Raw genomic sequence first — 20,799 nt, forward strand, 5'->3', positions numbered from 1 at the left:
TACGTCTGTAATTACCTATTATGTGTTATTTTATAGTTTTGAAATCTAGTATTTTCGTAGGATGTAGAAAATAAATCACTAAACAAAAACAAAGAAATTTGCAAGTGATCCTTAATTAAGATTTAGTATAAAATATATGCTAATTTGAAATTTAAAAGGAAAAACGCCCTTAGATCATAAAAAAAAAAAATCTACCTAATAAACGCAATTTCACATTTTAATTCCGTGCACTTTACGGTAACACGTAAAAAATCTGAGTTCATTAAAAAATTCAACACATGGCTTGGGACTGTTTTTTAAAAATGCGCGTATGACTGTGCAATTAAGGCCATGTCCACATGGAGCCAGGTATTTTAAAAAACTGAGACTTCAGGGTTTTTTTAATAATTCTGTCCAATTCTGAGCGCACAGAGAATGACATCATCGGTGCACAAGGTGACGTTACAACAAGCCAAAAGCTTAGTTTCCTCTGTCCACACAACACCACTGAAAACGTTTTGGAAAATCTTCACTTTGGACGGAGATTTCCAAAAGCTCCGTTTTTAACGACCAAAACTACGTTTGCGTTTGGACGAAGGGAGAAAACTGCAGAGAAAAATCTCATGGCCATCCACTTGTTATATATTCCATTTACCTGTTCACCCGTTCGGAGGAAACACGTGACCGTCTTCAGCCCTCCCGACTGAGTGTTAGTAGTAGCCTTTGGGAGCCCCCTAGTGACGGGGGGGAATTGAACACAACTAAATTAGGGAGAAAATCAGGGGGGAAAAAGTTATATAAGACTCACTTTGTCAGACTTGAGAACAAATCCGACTTACGAATGTGATCCTGGAGCGGAACCCGTTTATAAGTCGGGGACTACCTGTATTGACACCCAAATCTTGCACCAGTTTTATTACCACGGCAACTTTTATCATCACCACTGTAAATGCTCAGAGTTTTGGAAAATCCTCAGTTTTCCAAAAGCTCAGTTTTCAACGACCAAAACTTTGCGTGTGGATTTTCTAAACGTGAAAACGGCAGAGAAAAATCTCCTGACCACCCACTTGTATATTCCATTCACCTGTACAATCCATCTGTCTTTTCATTTACTCCATTCCTCCACCTGTTAAGTTAAGTTAAGCATTAAGTTATTTTCTTGTGTGTGTGTGTGTGTGTGTGTGTGTGTGTGTGTAGCGCACAGAGGAGGAGTTGGCGCGGATGATTGTAGAGATAGTGCTGTGCATCATGTGGAAGGGCGTGTCCGGCTCAGACGACGCCGCGTGGCTGGAGAGGGGGCAGGTGTTCTCCGCTCTCACCAAACTGGCCACCGCTAACGAGCTCCTGCTTCCTGTTGATCACGTCAAACTTGGGTATCGTGCTCACACCGCTATGTTTAGCGACTGGTTGCCTCCTTTTTTTTTCTTTTTTTTTTTTTAACCCGTCATAATGATCACTGCTCTGTGTGCAGTCTGTTGGAGCGGATGCTGGAGTACACTGTGAGCGATAACCGGGAGAGCACGGCAGCCATGTTGCCGGAGCACACGGAAAACGCGGTGCGCCTGCTGCATCTGGTGCAGGACTTCCTGCAGGCCGAGGGTCTGGTCAACCCGGCGCTGTGGAGCGAGCGGCTGCTGGAGGACACGGTCACGCTAATGGACAGCCTCATGGTGTGGTACACCGCCGGGACACAGTGGCTCCAGCTCTCACAGCTCGGCCTCAGGCTCTTACTCGGGTTCATGGCCCAGCCCGACCCTCAGGTCAGTACCCTAAAATCTCAACCGTAAACTGATATCATGAGGCTTAGTGATGGTGAGAAACTAACCTGATAACCTGTGTGTTAGGTGTGCGCCATGGCGACTGCGAAGCTGAACGGGATCCTACAGATGAAGACGGTCGAGTCCCAGGACGAGGCGTGCTTCCTGCTCGGCCGGGTTGAGTGCATCCTTCAGCGCTCACTCTGCGAGCAGAAGGAGATGGACGGGAGTCAGAGGGACGAGGCGGAAAGGAAGAGAAGGGAAGAGGAGACGTATGCATTCCTGGTCCCTCTGCTCCGAACGCTCCTCTCGAAAGTGCACAAGCTGCTGTATATGGAACTGCACCTTCCCTCGCTCCCCAACTGCAATGGCAGCCCCTCCTTTTTTGAGGACTTCCAACTGTACTGCAGCTCACCCGAGTGGAGGGTGTACCTCGATAAATATGTGAGTTTAATGACATATTAACGTTTCATCTAGAAATTTTTATGCATTTCTTTATTCCAGCATTACAAGTTTATAATACAAGTAAATCTGAGTATTTTAATATTGTGGTTAATTATGATTGAGGTTATGACTGTGATGAACTAAATGTTAATGTTTAATTGATTGACAGCACTACTAAAAACTCAACACTCTTTAGTGTACAAACATGGCACTGTTTATCATAGCATGTAGCTCTTAAAAACAAGTTTTTAGCCATTTGTTGTCTAACAAAGTTTTAAGAGAGAGAGAAAATCATGATTGTGCAGTATTTTTATTATTATTTTTGATTTACCCATATTTTCTCCTTAGTTTAGTCGTATTCAGTTCCTCCCCGTCACTAGGGGGCGCTCCACATTAAGGTTACTACTACCACTCAGTCAGGAGGGTCGAAGATTATCACATTTCCTTCGATCCACATGACGCCAGCCGACTGCATCTTTTCGGAATGCTCGCTCACGCACCCTGAACCCAGGCGAACTGAACTGAACTGAACCGAACTTTTACTGCCGCTCAGTACACCGCTCTCGCCGTAGCAAAATAAACAGATACAGGAAGTACAACATGGGTACAGCACGTGAAGCAGGGTAACTAAGTAACTTAAGTTTAAGGTGTTGGGCTACAGGTCAGAAGGTCTCAGGTTCAATCCCTATATAGCACCACCAAGTTGTCACTAAGCAAGTCCCTTAACCCTCAAATGCTCAGATGTATAACGAGATAAGTCGCTCTAGATAAGGACGTCTGCCAAATGCGGTAAATGTAATGTAATGTACTATTGAATCCATCACGGATGGTGTCGTTCTCCCAGACGGATTTTTAAAAAGGGTGGGCAAAAGTACTTGGCCCGTCCAAATATTCTATGTGTGAGGAAACACCGACTTGTTTAACTTTTCCAAGAAAGATATATTTTTTTCAGTTGTAGCAAATGAACTCGCGCGTGTGTACTCTAACTGCGGCCGTTTCCCCTCCTCAGATCATCCCGTACATGAAGCAGTACGAAATCGAGACCTTCAGTCAGGGACACGAGAACATGGCTCTCTACTGGAAGGATTGTTACGAAGCGTTTATGATGAACCTGCATCGCCGCGAAAGGGAAAGAGGCGAGAGCAAGATCCGATTTCAGGTATGGCGTACACCAGGGCTCGCTGCTGTGACTTTTTTTTTTCACGTGCTTGTCTTTAATACCAGTAAATACAAAGAATAACCGTTTTATTTATTTATTCACTGCATGCGCGCAGGATCTGTTCGTGGAGCCATTCAGTCGGCGAGCACGTCAGGAGAACCTGAGGTACAACAGCATGCTGAAGCAGATGCACACGCAGAACAGCGCCATCGTCAGGCAGTGGAAGGCGGCACGCCGATCGCTCCTGAGCGACCGAGGACCCTGGGCTAACAGGTCAGTGCGTGTCCTGAGTTTATGAAAAATGTCAGATGAGAAGGGGAGTAAGGTTACATTGAAAGTGTGTGTGTGTAGGCAGCAAAAGGAGACGCAATGGAAGTTGTCGAGTGCAGAAAATTACTCCCGGATGCGTCTGAAACTTGTGAGGAACTATAACTTCGACCCACACAGAGAAGCCAGCGCTCTGAGAGACAATCTAGGTAACTAACACACACACACACACACACACACACACACACACACATGCATATGCACATTACACATGCGTAAATGTGCTTTTTTATTGCTTTATTTAAATAAAGTGTGTGTGTATTACAGGTGTACAGCCTCAACAGGTGAACACCGAGTCCTTGTTGTTGGAGGCTGTGAAGCAGGTAAAGATCAGCGACCTCGAGGATGAGATCCTGGAGCTGCCGGAGGAGGATCCGACTGGGAACACGCAGTAAGTCTCTTACACACACACACACACTCATTTATATACTTACCTCAGTTTTGTAACCCTGCCAACTTTCAGTGCAGCTATTCATCTCCTCATCCATCCATCCATACATCCATCCATACATCCATCCATACATCCATTAGTGGCAAAGGTAAGGGAAAGTCAGGTGAATGCAATCTTAGGTTTTTTAGTCACTCAACCTGGGCCACTGGTGAGCTTCGGGTTCTCGTATGTGCTGAACGCTCCAGAGAAAAGTCCTAGCAGGGAATCTCCACCAAAGGAGGATTTGCAGAGTCTGCCAGATATGCTAACTGTCACCTGATGTGTTCCAGCCTTTCCACTTACCTCTGATCCTGATTTCTCCAGCTTTCCTGCTGTCCCTAGAAACCAACCCGGGTCTCGCTTTCCATTGGAATGTCCCATCTGTAGGGATTGGGGACGCGGTTGGCAGAGACATCAGTGTGGAAGCCAGGCAATAAACTGCTCCAGCGCTATGAGATTGATGATCCCATGTCGATGGCATTGTGCTCATCTGTCCTCAGGCAACTCCTGGCAGATGTCTCGGGGGCTGTTGGCTAAAGACACACGGGCGGCCGTGATGGCTGGCAGAGAAAGTGCTGGCGTCCTCGTTCAGTTGTTGTTCCGGCCAAACCGCTGCCACATCAGTCCATCAATCAAGCCACTGCATCATCTATTAATCCATGCATCTGCATCCTCTTCTCTCACACCAACTAACTTCATGTCCTCTCTCATCGCATCCATAAATCTCCTCTTTGGTCTTCCTCTAGACCTCCTTCCTGGCAGTTCCAACCTCAGCATCCTTCTACCGATATATTCACCATCTCTCCTCTGAACATGTCCAAACCACCTCAATCTGGCCTCTCTGACTTTATCTCCAAATAAATTGTTAATACATTCATCAGTCAGTCATATCATTCCATAGATCAGTCTGTCCCTCCAGCCGTCCATCCATCCGTCCATCTGTCCATCCATTCATCTCTCTAGAATGTGATTAAACATCTGATGGTAGTGTGAACTCTTTTTACACAAGCAGGTCCTAATCACAGTTTAACAAAATAAATCACACACACACACACGGCTTTGTCCTTCTCTCAGGGCGAATGATGAGGAGGCGGGGCAGAAGGAGAAGTTGGTGATGATGGAGGACTGTGAGCTGGTGACTGTGGTGGATGTGTATCCTGGTCGACTGGAGCTCACCAACCAGCACATTTACTTCTATGACGGCAGCACTGAGAAAGAGGAGGGTGAGTGTGTGTGTCTGAGTGTGTTTTCTTGTGTCTCTGGTGCTTGCACTTTTATCAGTTAACATGTGATATAAACAATACTGTGTGTGTGTGTGTGTGTGTGTTGCAGGGGTGGGTCAGGATTTTAAATGGCCGCTGTCTCAGATAAGAGAGATTCACTTGCGCAGGTACAACCTCCGCCGCTCGGCCCTCGAGATCTTCCTCATCGATCAGACCAACTACTTCCTCAACTTCAACAAGGAGGTCAGGCCCTGTCCTGGCCCTGTCCCGGTTCTGTTCTGAATATCGCTGCACTGACCGAGTGTGTGTTGGTGTGTTTTTCCGGTATAATACCTTCTTTGTTTTTTTTGTTTTTTATCTGCAGGTGCGTAATAAAGTCTACACCCGGATGCTGCTGCTCTGTTCTCTGTCTCTCCACGGCACCCGCTCGCCCCAGGATCTCCTCAAGGCCTCAGGACTCACCCAGGTCAGAGGTTAAAGGTTACAGACCACGATCTGCTCGTAACTGCTACAGCGAGCTGGCAGTAATCGAAACTTCTTGTAGTTGCCATTGACATTTTTTTTTATAAATTTATCATAGAGACTTAGAAAAGCAAATCCATCCATCAATCATTCACCTCTTAATCCATTAATAAGCATGTGAATAATACTCTCTTCATGTATTACTCCTTCATTCCATCAATCCATCTGTTCGGTTTTCAGTTTTTTTACTCATCCAGGAATCTCTTCTTCATTCAGTACATTAATCCATCCACTCATCCATCCATCTATTCATTCATTTATCCATCCATAAATCTGTTCATCCTTTCACCAGGTAGTCCGTCCATCCATCCATCCATCCATCCATCCATCCATCCATTATTCCAGAATATTATTTCATCCACCTGTGTGTGATTACTTTCAGGGATTTCCTCACCCTTCAATTAATTATTCTGTCCATCTATTTATTAATTCATCCATCTATAAGTCTATTGATCTTTTTCCCCACATAGTTCGTCCATTATTCTATTCATTCATCTATCCATTCCATCCATCTAACCTTTCTTTATGGAATTTATCCATACATAAATCTACTAGGTTATCTCAGCAGGTAGTTCATCCATCTATCTATCTATTGTCTATTCATCCTGCTAGTCAGCAATCCCTTAAGCCGTAAGGATATAATTCCATACATCCGTCTGTCCCTCCGTCTGTCTATTAATCCATCCATCCACTTTCAGTTCAATTCAGTTTTTTTATTTATATTATATATAGTATAGTCTTTAACAGTCATTGTCACAAAACACCTTTACAGAATCAAATCATCATTACTTCTGACCATTTATCAATGTTTTTTTTTCTTTTGATTAATTATTTTGTCATTATTTTTAGTGAAACAGAAGCAGTGTATGAATCTCTCTCTCTCTTTCTCTCTCTGTCTCTCTCTGTCTGTGTTTCAGAAATGGGTGAACAGGGAAATCTCTAACTTTGACTACCTGATGCAGCTCAACACCATCGCAGGGAGAACATACAACAATCTGGCTCAGTATCCTGTGGTACGCACACACACACACACACACACACACTCACACATTATCTGGACTGTACACAATCAAAGACACACTGTCCTGTGTAAATAAACACTTCTTTATTTTTTCTGAAGTTTTGATTGCGGTAGAGAACTTTTTTTGTCAAATTAACCCCACACTGTGTGTGTGTGTGTGTGTGTGTGTGTGTGTGTGTGTGTGTGTGTGTGTGTGGTTTCCTCAGTTCCCCTGGATTCTCTCAGACTACACGTCAGAAGAGCTGGACCTGTCAGACCCGCGGGTTTTCCGTGACCTCTCCAAACCTGTCGCTGTGCTTAATGAGAAAAACGCCAAAGCAGTGAAGGAGAAGTGAGTTCATTATTCTCTCTCTCTCTCTCTGTTTCTATACAACGTTAATTATAATTCTTTGATAATTACGATACTGTGCGCAGGAGTAACCTGCAATGGTGGGATAATTTACACCAGGGTCAAGGGGTACTGTAAATACAGCACATGGTGATGTTTAAATAACCGTGAGACTGCGCTAATTACAACTCGGAGAAATATGACACTGGGGTAAATTACTCGGGTGAATATAAAACTGGGGTAATGGAGACACTGCAATAACTGCGATGCTGCATTAAATACAAACCTGCGGTAGATGCGATGCTGTATTGACTAAAATACTGAAATATTTCCCACATGATAATTCTGACACTATAATAATCATTTCAAAATGAAATAAAATATTTGGCAAATTGATCGTATAAAGAAAGTGATATGATGGTGTGATAAAGCCGATACCAAATGTACCAACTCAAGGGTACTGGACCCTCCTTCTGTAGATGTTAAATAAAGGTGTGTGTGTGTGTGTGTGTGTGTGTGTGTTTAGGTACGAGAGCTTTGAGGACCCCACGGGTACTATAGACCGCTTCCACTACGGCACTCATTATTCGAACGCTGCAGGAGTGATGCACTACCTCATCAGAGTCGAGCCCTTCACCTCGCTTCACATCCAGCTGCAGGGCGGCAGGTCACACTTCTCTCCATATCACTCTGTGTCACTCTGTATCACTCTGCACTCATCCCTCAGTCTGTGTCTAAACCCACTTGTGTGTCTTTCTCCTGTTTATTTTGTCTGGAATTCTTTAAACAGTACGGCATAGTTAGAATAGTGTGTAGTGCTGCCTGACAGTATCTCTCTCTCTTTCTATCTCTCTATCTCTCTTTCTATCTGCTGTAGGTTCGACTGCGCAGACAGACAGTTTCACTCCATCTCAGCCACGTGGCAGACGCTCATAGACAACCCTAATGATGTTAAAGAGCTCATCCCCGAGTTCTTCTACTTCCCAGAGTTCTTGGAGAACCAGAACGGTAAGAAACGACTGTGGGCGGGGCTTCATCCTGACAGACGGCTGAAAATAATTGGGCTGTAACGATCACACAATTCAACTCGATTCAATTCCATTGAAAAAACTTTATTTATCCAATTTCAGGCAGTCCGTCAGTGCAAATACCAAATAAAACAACATAAATAAAATCCAACTGTTGGAATGATTTTACAGATGTTTGAATAAACATTTGTAAAAGTAAACATCTGTCTCTCTTTCTCTCTCTCTCTCTCTCTCTCTGTTTCTCTCTTTCTGTCTCTCCCTCTTTCTCTGTCTCTCTGTCGCTCTGTCTCTCTGTGTCTCTCTCTGTCTCTCTCTTTGTCTCCCTGTCTCTCCCTCTGTCTCTCCGTCTCTCCCTCTGTCTCTCTCCCTTTCTTTATCTCAGGCTTTGATCTGGGTCGTCTGCAGCTCTCCAAAGAGCGCGTGAACGATGTCGCTTTGCCGAAATGGGCCAAATCTCCAGAGGACTTTATTTACAAGCATCGCAAAGCCCTGGTGAGTCTCGAAGTGATGAAGTGATCTGATCAGAGTTACAGCTGTACAATAAGAGAGCAGGGAGCGGATGTTTTAGTCACTAAGTTGTGTTTTTGTTCATGTGTGTGTGTGTGTGTGCAGGAATCAGAGTATGTCTCCGCCCACCTTCATGAGTGGATCGACCTGATATTTGGTTATAAACAGAGAGGCCCAGATGCAGTCGAGGCCCTGAACGTCTTCTACTACTGCACGTATGAAGGTAGTCGCGCTGAAATGTTTCTGATTTCTCTGATTTACTGTTAAAGATTAAGAAGAAGATGAAAAGAGCTTCTCTGTTTGTAGGCGCAGTAGATCTGGACTCCATCACCGACGAGAAGGAGCGGAAAGCTCTAGAGGGGATGATCAGCAACTTCGGACAGACACCGTGCCAGCTGCTAAAGGTACAATCCAGTCCTTCAGAGGGAACTGAGGAAAGCACCAGGGCCCAATGCTGGATTTGTGTGTGTGTGTGTTAATGTGTGTATTAGTGCTTCAATCATGTGTGTGTAGAGAGTTATCCTTGTGGGTGTTATAGTTCTGATGTGTGTGATTTTAGGAGCCTCATCCTGTCCGTCTCTCTCTGGAGGAACTGGAGAAGAGGAAATCCCGGCTCGAGACGTGTCCGCTTAATATCTTCGAACATCTCACTGACCTCAAGTCGTTCTTCGTCGAGGTGATCTCATTTTAATCATACGACAGTTAGTTCTGGCCAAGTAACCAGGTTGGGCTGTCCACGAATGCTGATAATAGACAGTAACAGCACAGGGATGCTTAACTTTATGCAGCACATTCACAACCTGTCACAAGAACACACGTCTGATAGGGTTATGTCGTCCTAAAGTAGCTTTATTTATACTTATGACGAGGTACAAAGCTAACTACCTTCTAACACAAGGCTAAATCCCAAATACCTCTTTAACTCCTGATCGGGGCACTACTTGGTGTGTGGAACAAGGGATCGTACACCCTACCACACACAGAGTCAGCCCAAAAAATGGATACGCACTTCAGGAAAAGAAAAATAGTATGATGTATGTTATTATTATAGTTTGAGAGTGTGTGAGAGTGTGTGAGAGTGTGTGAGAGTGTGCGCGTGAGTGCGAAAGTGCGTTCGTGCGAGTGTGTGTGAGTGAGTGTAATTAAATGACATATGTTTGTTATGGTACTTATAATAATAAAAATTTTACTGTAATAAAGAAGGTTATTTAATGATTATTAATTTAACGATTATTAATTGCATTACTAAGCATGATGCTGAGCTGTAGTGTGTGTGTGTGTGTGTAGGGGATCAGTGATAACGCCGCCCTGGTGAAAGCAGTTGTCCCGAAGAACCAGTCTCACTCGTTCATCTCTCAGGGCAGCCCGGATACACTGGTAAGTCGTAAGCCACGCCCCCTGATGATGTCATTCTCTCGAGGATTATGTATAAGAATATATACAGTATGTATGTATATACACTCACCTAAAGGATTATTAGGAACACCTGTTCAGTTTCTCATTAATGCAATTATCTAATCAACCAATCACATGGCAGTTGCTTCAATGCATTTAGGGGTGTGGTCCTGGTCAAGACAATCTCCTGAACATCAAACTGAATGTCAGAATGGGAAAGAAAGGTGATTTAAGCAATTTTGAGCGTGGCATGGTTGTTGGTGCCAGACGGGCCGGTCTGAGTATTTCACAATCTGTTCAGTTACTGGGATTTTCACGCACAACCATTTCTAGGGTGAATGGTGTGAATGGTGTGAAAAGGGAAAAACATCCAGTATGCGGCAGTCCTGTGGGCGAAAATGCCTTGTTGATGCTAGAGGTCAGAGGAGAATAGGCCGACTGATTCAAGCTGATAGAAGAGCAACTTTGACTGAAATAACCACTCGTTACAACCGAGGTATGCAGCAAAGCATTTGTGAAGCCACAACACGCACAACCTTGAGGCGGATGGGCTACAACAGCAGAAGACCCCACAGGGTACCACTCATCTCCAATACAAATAGGAAAAAGAGGCTACAATTTGCACGAGCTCACCAAAATTGGACAGTTAAAGTCTAGAAAAATGTTGCCTGGTCTGATGAGTCTCGATTTCTGTTGAGACATTCAAATGGTAGAGTCAGAATTTGGCGTAAACAGAATGAGAACATAGATCCATCATGTCTTGTTACCACTGTGCAGGCTGCTGGTGGTGGTGTAATGGTGTGGGGGATGTTTTCTTGGCACACTTTAGGCCCCTTAGTGCCAATTGGGCATCGTTTAAATGCCACGGGCTACCTGAGCATTGTTTCTGACCATGTCCATCCCTTTATGACCACCAGGTACCCATTCTCTGATGGCTACTTCCAGCAGGATAATGCACCATGTCACAAAGCTCAAATCATTTCAAATTGGTTTCTTGAACATGACAATGAGTTCACTGTACTAAAATGGCCCCCACAGTCACCAGATCTCAACCCAATAGAGCATCTTTGGGATGTGGTGGAACGGGAGCTTCGTGCCCTGGATGTGCATCCCACAAATCTCCATCAACTGCAAGATGCTATCCTATCAATATGGGCCAACATTTCTAAAGAATGCTTTCAGCACCTTGTTGAATCAATTCCACGTAGAATTAAGGCAGTTCTGAAGGCGAAAGGGGGTCAAACACTGTATTAGTATGGTGGTGACTGTGTGTGTGTGTATATGTGTATATATGTGTGTGTATATATATATATATATATATATATATATATATATATACAGTGGAACCTCGGATTACGAGTAACGTGGTTTACGAGTGTTTTGCAAGACGAGCAACAATTTTTAATAATTTTTTACTTGAAAAACGAGCATTGTTTTAGTTAACGAGCACCAAGTATCATGTTTCACGCATGCGCTTCTTGTTTTAACAACGAGCGTTACGTCATCACAAGTGAGCCAACGGTTTTTTCTCTCTCTTGCAGCAGAATTGTAGGTAATCGTCTCTCCTGCTGGGTGAATACACACACGCTGTGTGTGTGTGTGTGAGATGTGCGTGTGCGCGCGCGCACACATACACACACACATTAAGGGAGAGACCGTTTTTAAAACCGTTTAAAAATTAGCAAGGAACATCGCTAGTCACACTCGCGTGAGTGCATACTAACGGGATTACTACTGTAAAGTAAAACAACAACAACAACAATTAAACAGCTCCTCACCTTTGAAAACAGTCGCGACAGAGAAGAGTTTGTGTGTTTATTTGGCAACCTGAGAGAAGGGGAGCTGTAAAGCCGAGACCTATCGTCTCCCCTTCTGGGTCTTAGTGCTTGCAGTGTTTTTGCATGCGCGTGTTTGTGTCTGTGTAAGGCAGAGAGTTTGTGTGTTTGTTTGGCAACCTGAGAGAAGGGGGCCGTAAACGCGAGCGAGCCCCCCTTCAGCCCCCTTCAGCCATAAAGCATAACCTCTTAAGTCATGACAAAATGAAAGTGCATTATCCATATGTTCCATCACCTTCTTTTTTCATCTGCGTCCTGTGTGTGCGCGCGCACATTTTACACACATACACTCTGCATGCACAAACGAAAACCCTTATCTGTCGGGGTTTAATTTTACATTTTTTTAAGGTAAAGTACAGGTTAATTTGTTTTATTTTTACTTTATATTTTGTATTAATTATATTTATGTATTTATTTTTTTGGGCTGTAGAACGAATAATTTAAGTTTCCATTATTTCCTATGGAAAAAATTAAATTTGGTTTAAGAGTGTTTTGGAATACGAGCCCACTTCCGGAACGAATTAAGCTCGTAATCCGAGGTTCCACTGTATATATATATCAGCAAGTTCTATGTTAACCGTTAATACAAGTTAATCGGTCCTATTTCTCTGGTGTGTGTGTGTGTGTTTGTTTCGCAGGTGACCGTGAGTAACAACTGCTTGATCGGCACTCACGGCTGGCTCAATTACGACAAAAACATCTCCAACTACTTCACCTTCATCAAAGACCCGACCGTGGCCAATCAGAAGTGAGCGTTCCTGTATAATCAGATATTCAGTGTTTGTTTCTTTATTTTATTCTCTCTCTGATCCGACTCGATAAATCAGGAGTAAACTCAAAAGTAAAAGCGCCTGACACTTAACTGTCTGTCTGTCGTCCCTCTCTCTGTCTCTGGTCAGGACCCAGAGGTTCGTGGCGGGACCGTTCTCTCCAGATGTGGACGTCTCGACCAAGCTGTTCGTGGTGTCGCATGACGGGAAGCTTCTGTTCAGTGGAGGACACTGGGACAATAGTCTCCGGGTCACGTCTCTGCTGAGGGGGAGGACGATATCGCAGCACGTCCGCCATATGGGTAACTAACACACACACACACATTTTGGTACTCAAACACACACACACACACACACATTTTGTTACTCATACACACACAAACACACACACACACACACTGTTACTCATACACACACACACACACTGTTACTCATACACACACTTGGTTATATGATGTATACTGATTAAATAAGTGAAATAAAGTGTGTGTGTGTTTTTACAGATGTGATAACCTGCTTGGCCACTGATCACTGTGGGCTCCACCTGATCTCCGGCTCCAGAGACACCACATGCATGGTGTGGCAGGTGCTACAGCAGGTGTGTGTGTGTGTGCGTGTGTGTCACTAGTCTTCATATGTTATACGCAACAAAACAGAAGGAAGTGTGTGAGAGCGCGTGTGAGAGCGCGTGTGAGAGCGCGTGTGAGAGCGCGTGTGAGAGCGCGTGTGAGAGCGCGTAATCAGTTTTTAAATATTAGACGCAACAAAACAGAAGAGAGCTCATTGTGTGTGTGTGTGTGTGTGTGTGTGTGTGTGTGTGTGTGTGTGTGTGTGTGTGTGTGTAGGGTGGAGCTCCAGTGGGTCTGAGCCCTAAACCGGTGCAGGTGCTGTACGGACACACAGAGGAGGTAGTGAGTGTGTGTATCAGCTCGGAGTTGGACATGGCTGTCTCTGGAGCACGGGTAAGACACACACACACACACACACACACAGTAATAGAACAACACCTCCTTATTATTTAAAGTTGGTTGTCCTGTCTGTTTGATTGTGTGTGTGTGTGTGTGTGTGTGTGTGTGTGTGTGTGTGTGTGTGTAGGACGGCACAGTGATTATCCACACCGTGAGGAGAGGACAGTACCTGCATTCGTTGCGTCCCCCATGTGAGAGCACTCTACCTGTGTGTATCACACACCTGGCCGTGTCCTGGGAGGGTCATGTGGTGGTACACACCTGTGTGGAGGGCAAGGCCACGCTGAAGGTAACACACACACACACACACACACACACACACACACACACACACAGTTAAACCAACTGTGTAAATCTTTTCCTCCATTTATTCTTCCACTTTTAGCTCTTACTTACTTTTAGTTTTAATGCTTAAAATAAATCTAAACCCACGTCTCTGGTCTTAATTATGGTCTCTAGTCTCTCTTAATTATGAAATTATGGAAGTTTTTGAAAGACTTCACATCACAGGAACTCGGCTGGGAGTTATCGCCCCGTCCCCAGTACAGGCCTGTCCTCGCTCCAGGACATTTTCACATGTTTGGGTCATTAAAGGAGTTCCTGGGAGGCCGGCGTTTTAAAACTAAAGAATTCTGACTTGAACGCCTTCGTAAAATCCAGCTGTGGTCAGGAGTTTACATTCACTCATCACCACCATCAGCATGAAGACGTGCAAGACAGTTTCATTTATTTTGGGTTTTCTGAAATCAATACAGGATCATAAATAAATACACCTAATATTTGGTTGAACATCCCATCATCCGTGGTCTACTACATCCATTTCACACCCAGCTTTGATGTGTGTTTGCGGTCCTTGTCCTTCTCAAACACTCGATTATGTCCAAGCTGATGATTTGAAGTTATTCGTGTCCTCCTTTATCATGGCAGCACAACAGCTTCAGAGTTCAACACCACCATGTTCTTGGGGTTAAATCCCTCCTTCAAACAGACGTCTGGTCAGGACGTTCCTTCTGAAGGATTTCTCTTTGTCCAGGTTCTCAGATGCGAACCTTATTCGAGCTTGAAGGTGTTGATTTTTCTTCAGTCCACGGTGATGTAAAACTGGCTTGTTCATGTCTGTGTCTTGGTGGTTCCTGAGTTGTTCCTGACCATCTGAGACCAATTTTTTTCTCAGCTTAGGATGACGGTCAGGGACTTCCAGACCCAGGCAAAGTTTAGAATCAGGAGTTGTTTAGAAACAAACGGTTGTTGTGTAACACCAACGTCGTCTTCCTCAGGATTCACGTTCTCCTGTGTGCTCCTCAGTCTAGTGACTGATGCCAAACAAAGACTTTTTATGTTGCACACAGAAGCTGTAGTCAGTCATGATCACTACCAGGAAGTACAGACATTTCAGGACTTTTAGTCATCAGTGATCTCAATGTGTGTGTGTGTGTGTGTGTGTGTGTGTGTTTGTGCGTGTTTGATCCTGTGTAGGTTTCAGTAAAGACTCTAAACAAGCTAAACATTGTGATCCAAGTTGTCGTCGCTTTTATCTGTTAGAGACTTGTGCTGTGCAGTCATGCAGTCCTGGAGTAAAATCAGTTCGGAGAGATCCCTGAATTCATGTTAAAGAACGTGCAAGAAGAATAGTTGTGTGTGTGTGTGTGTGTGTGTGTGTGTGTGTATGAAATTAAACTTTGAACTAAAGCGAGTGAGTGTGTGAGTGTCTGAAAGAAGAGTAACGCTGCAGTGCTTAGTGTGAGATGTGACGTCAGACCTCTGGGTAATAATAGTAACGATAGTGTTGATGATGATGATCATCATGTTGATGAAGCAGATGATAATATCTGATGCAGTGCATCATGGGATCTGTGCTAACGTGTCGGTTGTGTGTGTGTGTGTGTGTGTTTGTGTGTTCATGTTCAGGATAAAAACACGCTGCATCTCTACTCAGTGAATGGGAAACACCTGTGTAGCGAGTCTCTGAACGAGCAGGTGACGGACATGTGTGTGTCGGGAGAGTACGTCATCACCGGCAGCGAGCAGGGCTTCCTCTCCATCAGAGACCTCTACAGGTACGGCTCCTCCTCTCTCAGCTTCTCTCCTCTGCTCTGCTCTTCTCTCAGCTTCTCTTCTCTTCTCTGATCTTTTCTCAGCTTCTCTTCTCTGATCTTCTTGTCTCTTCTCGTCTCTGATCTTCTCATCTCTGCTCTTCTCTGATCTCTGCTTTTCTCTGATCTTCTCGTCTTTGATCTTTTCTGATATGCTTTTCTCTGATCTTTATGTTTCTGCTTTTCTCTTCTCTGATGTTCTCTGCTCTTCTCTGCCCTTCCCACGTCTGATCTTCTTTTCTTTGCTCTTCTCTGATCTTCTTTTCTCTGCTCTTCTCTGATCTTCTCTCAGCTTCTCTTCTCTGATCTTCTTGTCTCTTCTCGTCTCTGATCTACTCTTCTCTGATCTTCTCATCTCTGCTCTTCTCTGATCTCTGCTTTTCTCTGATCTTCTCGTCTTCGATCTTTTCTGATATGCTTTTCTCTGATCTTTATGGGTTTGCTCTGCTCTTCTCTGATCTTCCCATGTCTGATCTTTTTTTCTTTGCTCTTCTCTAATCTTCTCGTTTCTGCTCTTCTCTGTTCTTTTCATCTCTGCTCTTCTCTGATCTTTTCTTCTCTGCTCATCTCTTCTCGTCTCTGCTCTTCTCTGCTCTTCTCTTATATGATCTTCTTTTCTTATTCCTTGTCTTTTCTGATCTCTGATTTCCCCTTTGATCTTTTCTCTTCATTTCTCTTAATCCCTCTTTTATTTTCTACGATCTCTTTTTTTCTTCCCTTCTCTTCTCTTTTTGTCACTTCTTTGATCTTCTTTTCTCCTTGTTTCTCTCCTCTTCTCTTTGTCCTTCCTGTTTTTTTCCTTTTTTTGCCCTCTCCTCTCCTCTTGTCTATAAATCAGTCTGTATGTTTATCATATGTTGATCCAGACTGTGTATTCTGACTGAGATCTTCTTTCTCCTGGTTGCCATGGCAGCCTGGCACTGCGTGTGTGTCCCGTGGCCATGCGTGTGCCGATCCGGTGTGTGTCCGTGCCGAAGGAGCAGTCTCATGTGTTACTGGGGCTGCAGGACGGAAAACTGATCGTGGTGGGGGTGGGCAAACCAGCTGAGGTAACACACACACACACACACACACACACACACAAAGACAGAAATAAATAAAGGCAATAAAATTCCTGTGTTAGAACCTCATTAAAATATACTTGGATGAGTTTTTACCTCAATCCATCCAGAGTGATACTCAGATCACCTCGTCTACCTCACTTTTTCTTCACCTTCTTTTTTTTCTCTTTCATCCTCTCATTCCTTTTTCATTCTTTCTCCTCCCTGACACTTTTCTCATCCTTCATGCTTGATCCCACATCCTCTCTTTTTTTTCCTCCCCTCTTTCTTCTTATCCATCTTTCCTCCTCATCAATTCTTCTTCTCGTCTTCCTCTCTTCTTTTTTTCTCCGCTTCTCTGCTTCCATCTCTCCACCACGTCCTCTTCCTATCCTGTCCATATTTTCCTCCCTTGCTCACTTTTTCCTTCTTCTTCCTCTTCCACTGCTCATCCTTATCCTGCCCTTCTTTTTCCTGTTTGTCTCGTTCATTCCCCTCCTGTTCCTTCACTCCTAACTTCTCCCTGTCTTCTTTTCCTCTGTTGCCTCTTTCCCACTTTTTTTTTTACTCGTTCTGTCTTTCTCATCCTCTGCTTTCTTCTTCGTCCATTTTCTCTACTCTGTTTGTTCCTATAATCCTTTTTCTTCCTCTTGTCCTCTCTCTCTCTCTCTCTCTCGCTCTCTCTCTCTCTTTCTCTCGTTTTTTTTTCTCCTTTAGACACGATCAGGACAGATCACACGAAAACTCTGGGGCTCCAGCAAACGCATGAATCAGATTTCATCCGGCGAGACCGAGTACCCCACCCAGGAGCAGATCTGACTCCGCCCACCGCCTCGGCATTCACCAATCGGACCGAGGGAGGAAGTGTAGTGTGTATCGGTGTATCCGGTGTGTTTGACGTTTAGAGACGAGCGTGATGGACTGGCGCGGGCGCTGACGTCCAGCTGAGTGTGTCGGATCTGATTTCTTCCCCGATTTCATCACACACACACACACACATATAAATATAAAAAAATATTTATTGCCACTACTGTGTGTGTGTGTGTGTGTGTGTGTGTTAAAATATTAGTTTTTTTTTTTCAGTGGCCTTCTTGTATCTTTTTGCCTTTTATTTCTTCTCACACTCACACACATAATCATATGCACCCATAGGAAGGCTGATCACTGTGTATAAGTGTGTGTGTGTGTGTGTGTGTGTGTGTGTGTGTGTGTGTGTGTGTGTGTGTGTGTGTGTGTGAATGTGTTTAATTTCTTACTTGAATTCTCGATTATTTATTTAAATGAAGGTGAATCAGAGCCTTTGAACTCTACACTACAGTGATGAAGGGCTTCAGTAGTCATGACTCTAAGCAGTAAAGCAATACACACACACACACACACACACTCACACACACTCACACACACCTACACAAGACTGCTAATGGTACATTCCACTCTGTAAAGCAGAGTCTTCCCGTGATACAGCCTGAGAAACTGCCACGTACACGCTCTCTCCGCCCCAGTGGAGGTGCCGTCCCCGTCCCCGTCCCCGTCCCTGTCGTCCTCTTGACCTCCCAGTCTTTATTGCGCCATGCACTCGGCGTTTGTTTACTATGCAGCGTAGCGTGTCCTTCCACACGTCTCAGTTACTGGACTGCTTTTCAGTCGTGTATACAGTACGCATGCTCGTGTTTGTGTGATTTGTAGGATTCGTGATTTCCCTCTCCTGAGCTAAAGGACTGATCTAATGACACACCGGCGGCGCTAAGACGTAGAGACACACCGATTCCTTGTCTGTCCTTCACTCAAACTTACATTTAAAACTTTTCTTCCCAGATAAACATTCCAGATCGCTTTCGCCGTTTCTACAGCAAATTCTCGAATCTGATTGGTCGGAAGAAACAACACAATACAGTGAATTATTGTTTCTATGGTAACGATTCTCGGGTATTTAACCCATGGAAGTCTTGTTTTTTAAGATGATGTTTATTCAAAAGACTTACGGAAGGAGTCTCCAGTGCCAGTGCTTTGTAACCGCACAGTTTTACTCAGTGAAGAGAAAGATTAATAAGATGATGATGATGATGATGATGAATGAACTAGGACTAATTTTAATCGTTGACTTCAATCAAACAATTATTTCAAAGTCTAGCAAAAATGTAATTAAATGATGTTTTTTGATAAGATTTGGATTGACAGCGTACAGTTATATTACAAATCCACACACTAGTCACAGCACACATTTCATAAGATAGTATCACACACACACACACACACATCATAGTGTTTCTCCAATACCAGCCGTCATCACTGTCACTCACAGAGACTGCAGAGTACAAGTTATAATTAAAGTTTTTTGTAGGATTTATTATATCATTGTTCATTCTTTTTAACATCATAGAGTTTGTTTTTTAATTAAAAAAAAAACGGTTCTTGCTCAAGTACAAAAAAAAAGTTAAAGGTGCTCACTCGCAAACCTTTTTTTTTTATGTCACAAATCCAAATAACATTCAACACACTTCACCTCAGTGAGATACGCTTATATATTTTAAAGATTTTTTTCCTCTCTTTTGTAACACTTTCATACATTAATTCCTGAAACAATAAAAACGTATTTAAGATCTTTTTTTTTATTATTATAATGGATTGTCCATGTACACATATACAAAGATAAATGAATGAATGAAAAAATAAATAAATAGATAACTGAATAAATAAATAAATAAATAAAAGACCATGTGCGGGGGTACCATAAGTAAGTTATTAAATAAGTTAAAAGATAAAACCTTTAAAAAATTAAAAAGTCGTGGTAATGCTGTACATGTACTTTGTATTTCTTTTTTTATAATTTATTTATTTATTCATTTATTTCACCATAAATTAAGGTTAAAATAAATTTTAAACAGTGTTTATAAACAAACATATTTAGCCTTCAGGTGTAACGTATGTAATGTTAATGACTCAACTTATTAAAACAAAAGCTTATATATTTTTACAAAACAAATAATAAGAATATTTGTGCAATATACAAAAATAGGGCGTTCCACAATACGCAACCTTTATTTTGTTTTTTAATTCATCTTTATTTATGTATTTGTTTTCTCGCATCTTGCGTTCACTGGAGTCTAGAACCGAACATATCCTGTATGTACGCCTTAAAAGAATTAAGGTTTAACTAAGTGTTTCCTTAATTTTTTTAATGTATTTGTGTTTAATTTGGAATTCTGTGTAAAAAGTGTAAAGAGAGAAAAATTCATTTTGAAAAATGATTGATAGTAAATCGTTCTATTTTTAATAGATTAAAGCCGCCTGTACTGTACGTAACACAGAAATCATAAAACAATTTTAAAAGGTTGATCTGGGAACGAAAAGAAAAAAATTATTTTCTCGAGAACACTCTAACATTAATATATTTTTTCACGAACAATCTTGTCTCTCGTCTGGATCGTGTGATATTTTTGCCGTCTCATGTTTACACACTGTATGTTTTATATATTATACATGAAATATTCTTCAGTCTTCCATATCACGTGTTCTCTTGTCTGCGTTGATGAACGCATGGCTTGTTGTCGTGATGATTGCGGATCAGTGTGTCTCTAGTCTCCGATCCTGTTTAAACGTTCTCGTGATCGTGATGATGATGATGATGATGATGTCAGTGAGGGCCTGATGCCGTGTGCTTCCTGTCTGAGTGACGGAGTGACATCGTGCTCACTCTGTAGGGATCATAAAGAGGGCTGTGTCCCAAACGGGGGGGAAAAGAAAAAAAAAGTGCATTTCATTCATTCTTAATTTACAGTGACGCGTCCTTGGAAAGCTGTAGTGAAGCCTGTATTCATAAATCATTATAACATTATAAACGGAAAGAATTCCTTGTGGGAAAACTAGCTGTGAAGATACATGAACATACATCATATCGCATGTTATAATGCTTTGGTAATGACTTTTATATATTTCTGTCATGCTTTGGGAGAAGACATAATGTGTTATAAGT

At 42.9% G+C, this 20,799-nt stretch overlaps 1 protein-coding gene across 2 annotated transcripts in view; it reads left to right on the forward strand.

The window, feature by feature from the left end:
- The window catches only part of nbeal1 (neurobeachin-like 1), a 61,663-nt gene extending 42,160 nt beyond the window's left edge, over positions 1-19,503 (forward strand). For both annotated transcript variants that reach the window (XM_053498220.1, XM_053498221.1), the window contains 27 exons: positions 1,177-1,352; positions 1,451-1,739; positions 1,824-2,180; positions 3,190-3,339; positions 3,455-3,612; positions 3,691-3,815; positions 3,934-4,057; positions 5,171-5,319; positions 5,429-5,562; positions 5,684-5,785; positions 6,759-6,854; positions 7,069-7,193; positions 7,717-7,857; positions 8,068-8,198; positions 8,601-8,710; positions 8,831-8,948; positions 9,032-9,129; positions 9,285-9,401; positions 10,013-10,102; positions 12,594-12,703; positions 12,855-13,027; positions 13,229-13,323; positions 13,571-13,687; positions 13,821-13,982; positions 15,602-15,750; positions 16,700-16,835; positions 17,544-19,503. In XM_053498220.1, coding sequence (XP_053354195.1) covers positions 1,177-1,352; positions 1,451-1,739; positions 1,824-2,180; positions 3,190-3,339; positions 3,455-3,612; positions 3,691-3,815; positions 3,934-4,057; positions 5,171-5,319; positions 5,429-5,562; positions 5,684-5,785; positions 6,759-6,854; positions 7,069-7,193; positions 7,717-7,857; positions 8,068-8,198; positions 8,601-8,710; positions 8,831-8,948; positions 9,032-9,129; positions 9,285-9,401; positions 10,013-10,102; positions 12,594-12,703; positions 12,855-13,027; positions 13,229-13,323; positions 13,571-13,687; positions 13,821-13,982; positions 15,602-15,750; positions 16,700-16,835; positions 17,544-17,645 — 3,834 coding nt within the window. In that variant the 3' untranslated portion in view covers positions 17,646-19,503. The remainder of the gene's footprint in view (positions 1-1,176; positions 1,353-1,450; positions 1,740-1,823; positions 2,181-3,189; positions 3,340-3,454; positions 3,613-3,690; positions 3,816-3,933; positions 4,058-5,170; positions 5,320-5,428; positions 5,563-5,683; positions 5,786-6,758; positions 6,855-7,068; positions 7,194-7,716; positions 7,858-8,067; positions 8,199-8,600; positions 8,711-8,830; positions 8,949-9,031; positions 9,130-9,284; positions 9,402-10,012; positions 10,103-12,593; positions 12,704-12,854; positions 13,028-13,228; positions 13,324-13,570; positions 13,688-13,820; positions 13,983-15,601; positions 15,751-16,699; positions 16,836-17,543) is intronic.
- Positions 19,504-20,799: the final 1,296 nt, after the last annotated feature.

This window comes from Clarias gariepinus, chromosome 6, assembly GCF_024256425.1.
Source record: "Clarias gariepinus isolate MV-2021 ecotype Netherlands chromosome 6, CGAR_prim_01v2, whole genome shotgun sequence".
NCBI classification, from domain to species: Eukaryota; Metazoa; Chordata; class Actinopteri; order Siluriformes; family Clariidae; genus Clarias; species Clarias gariepinus.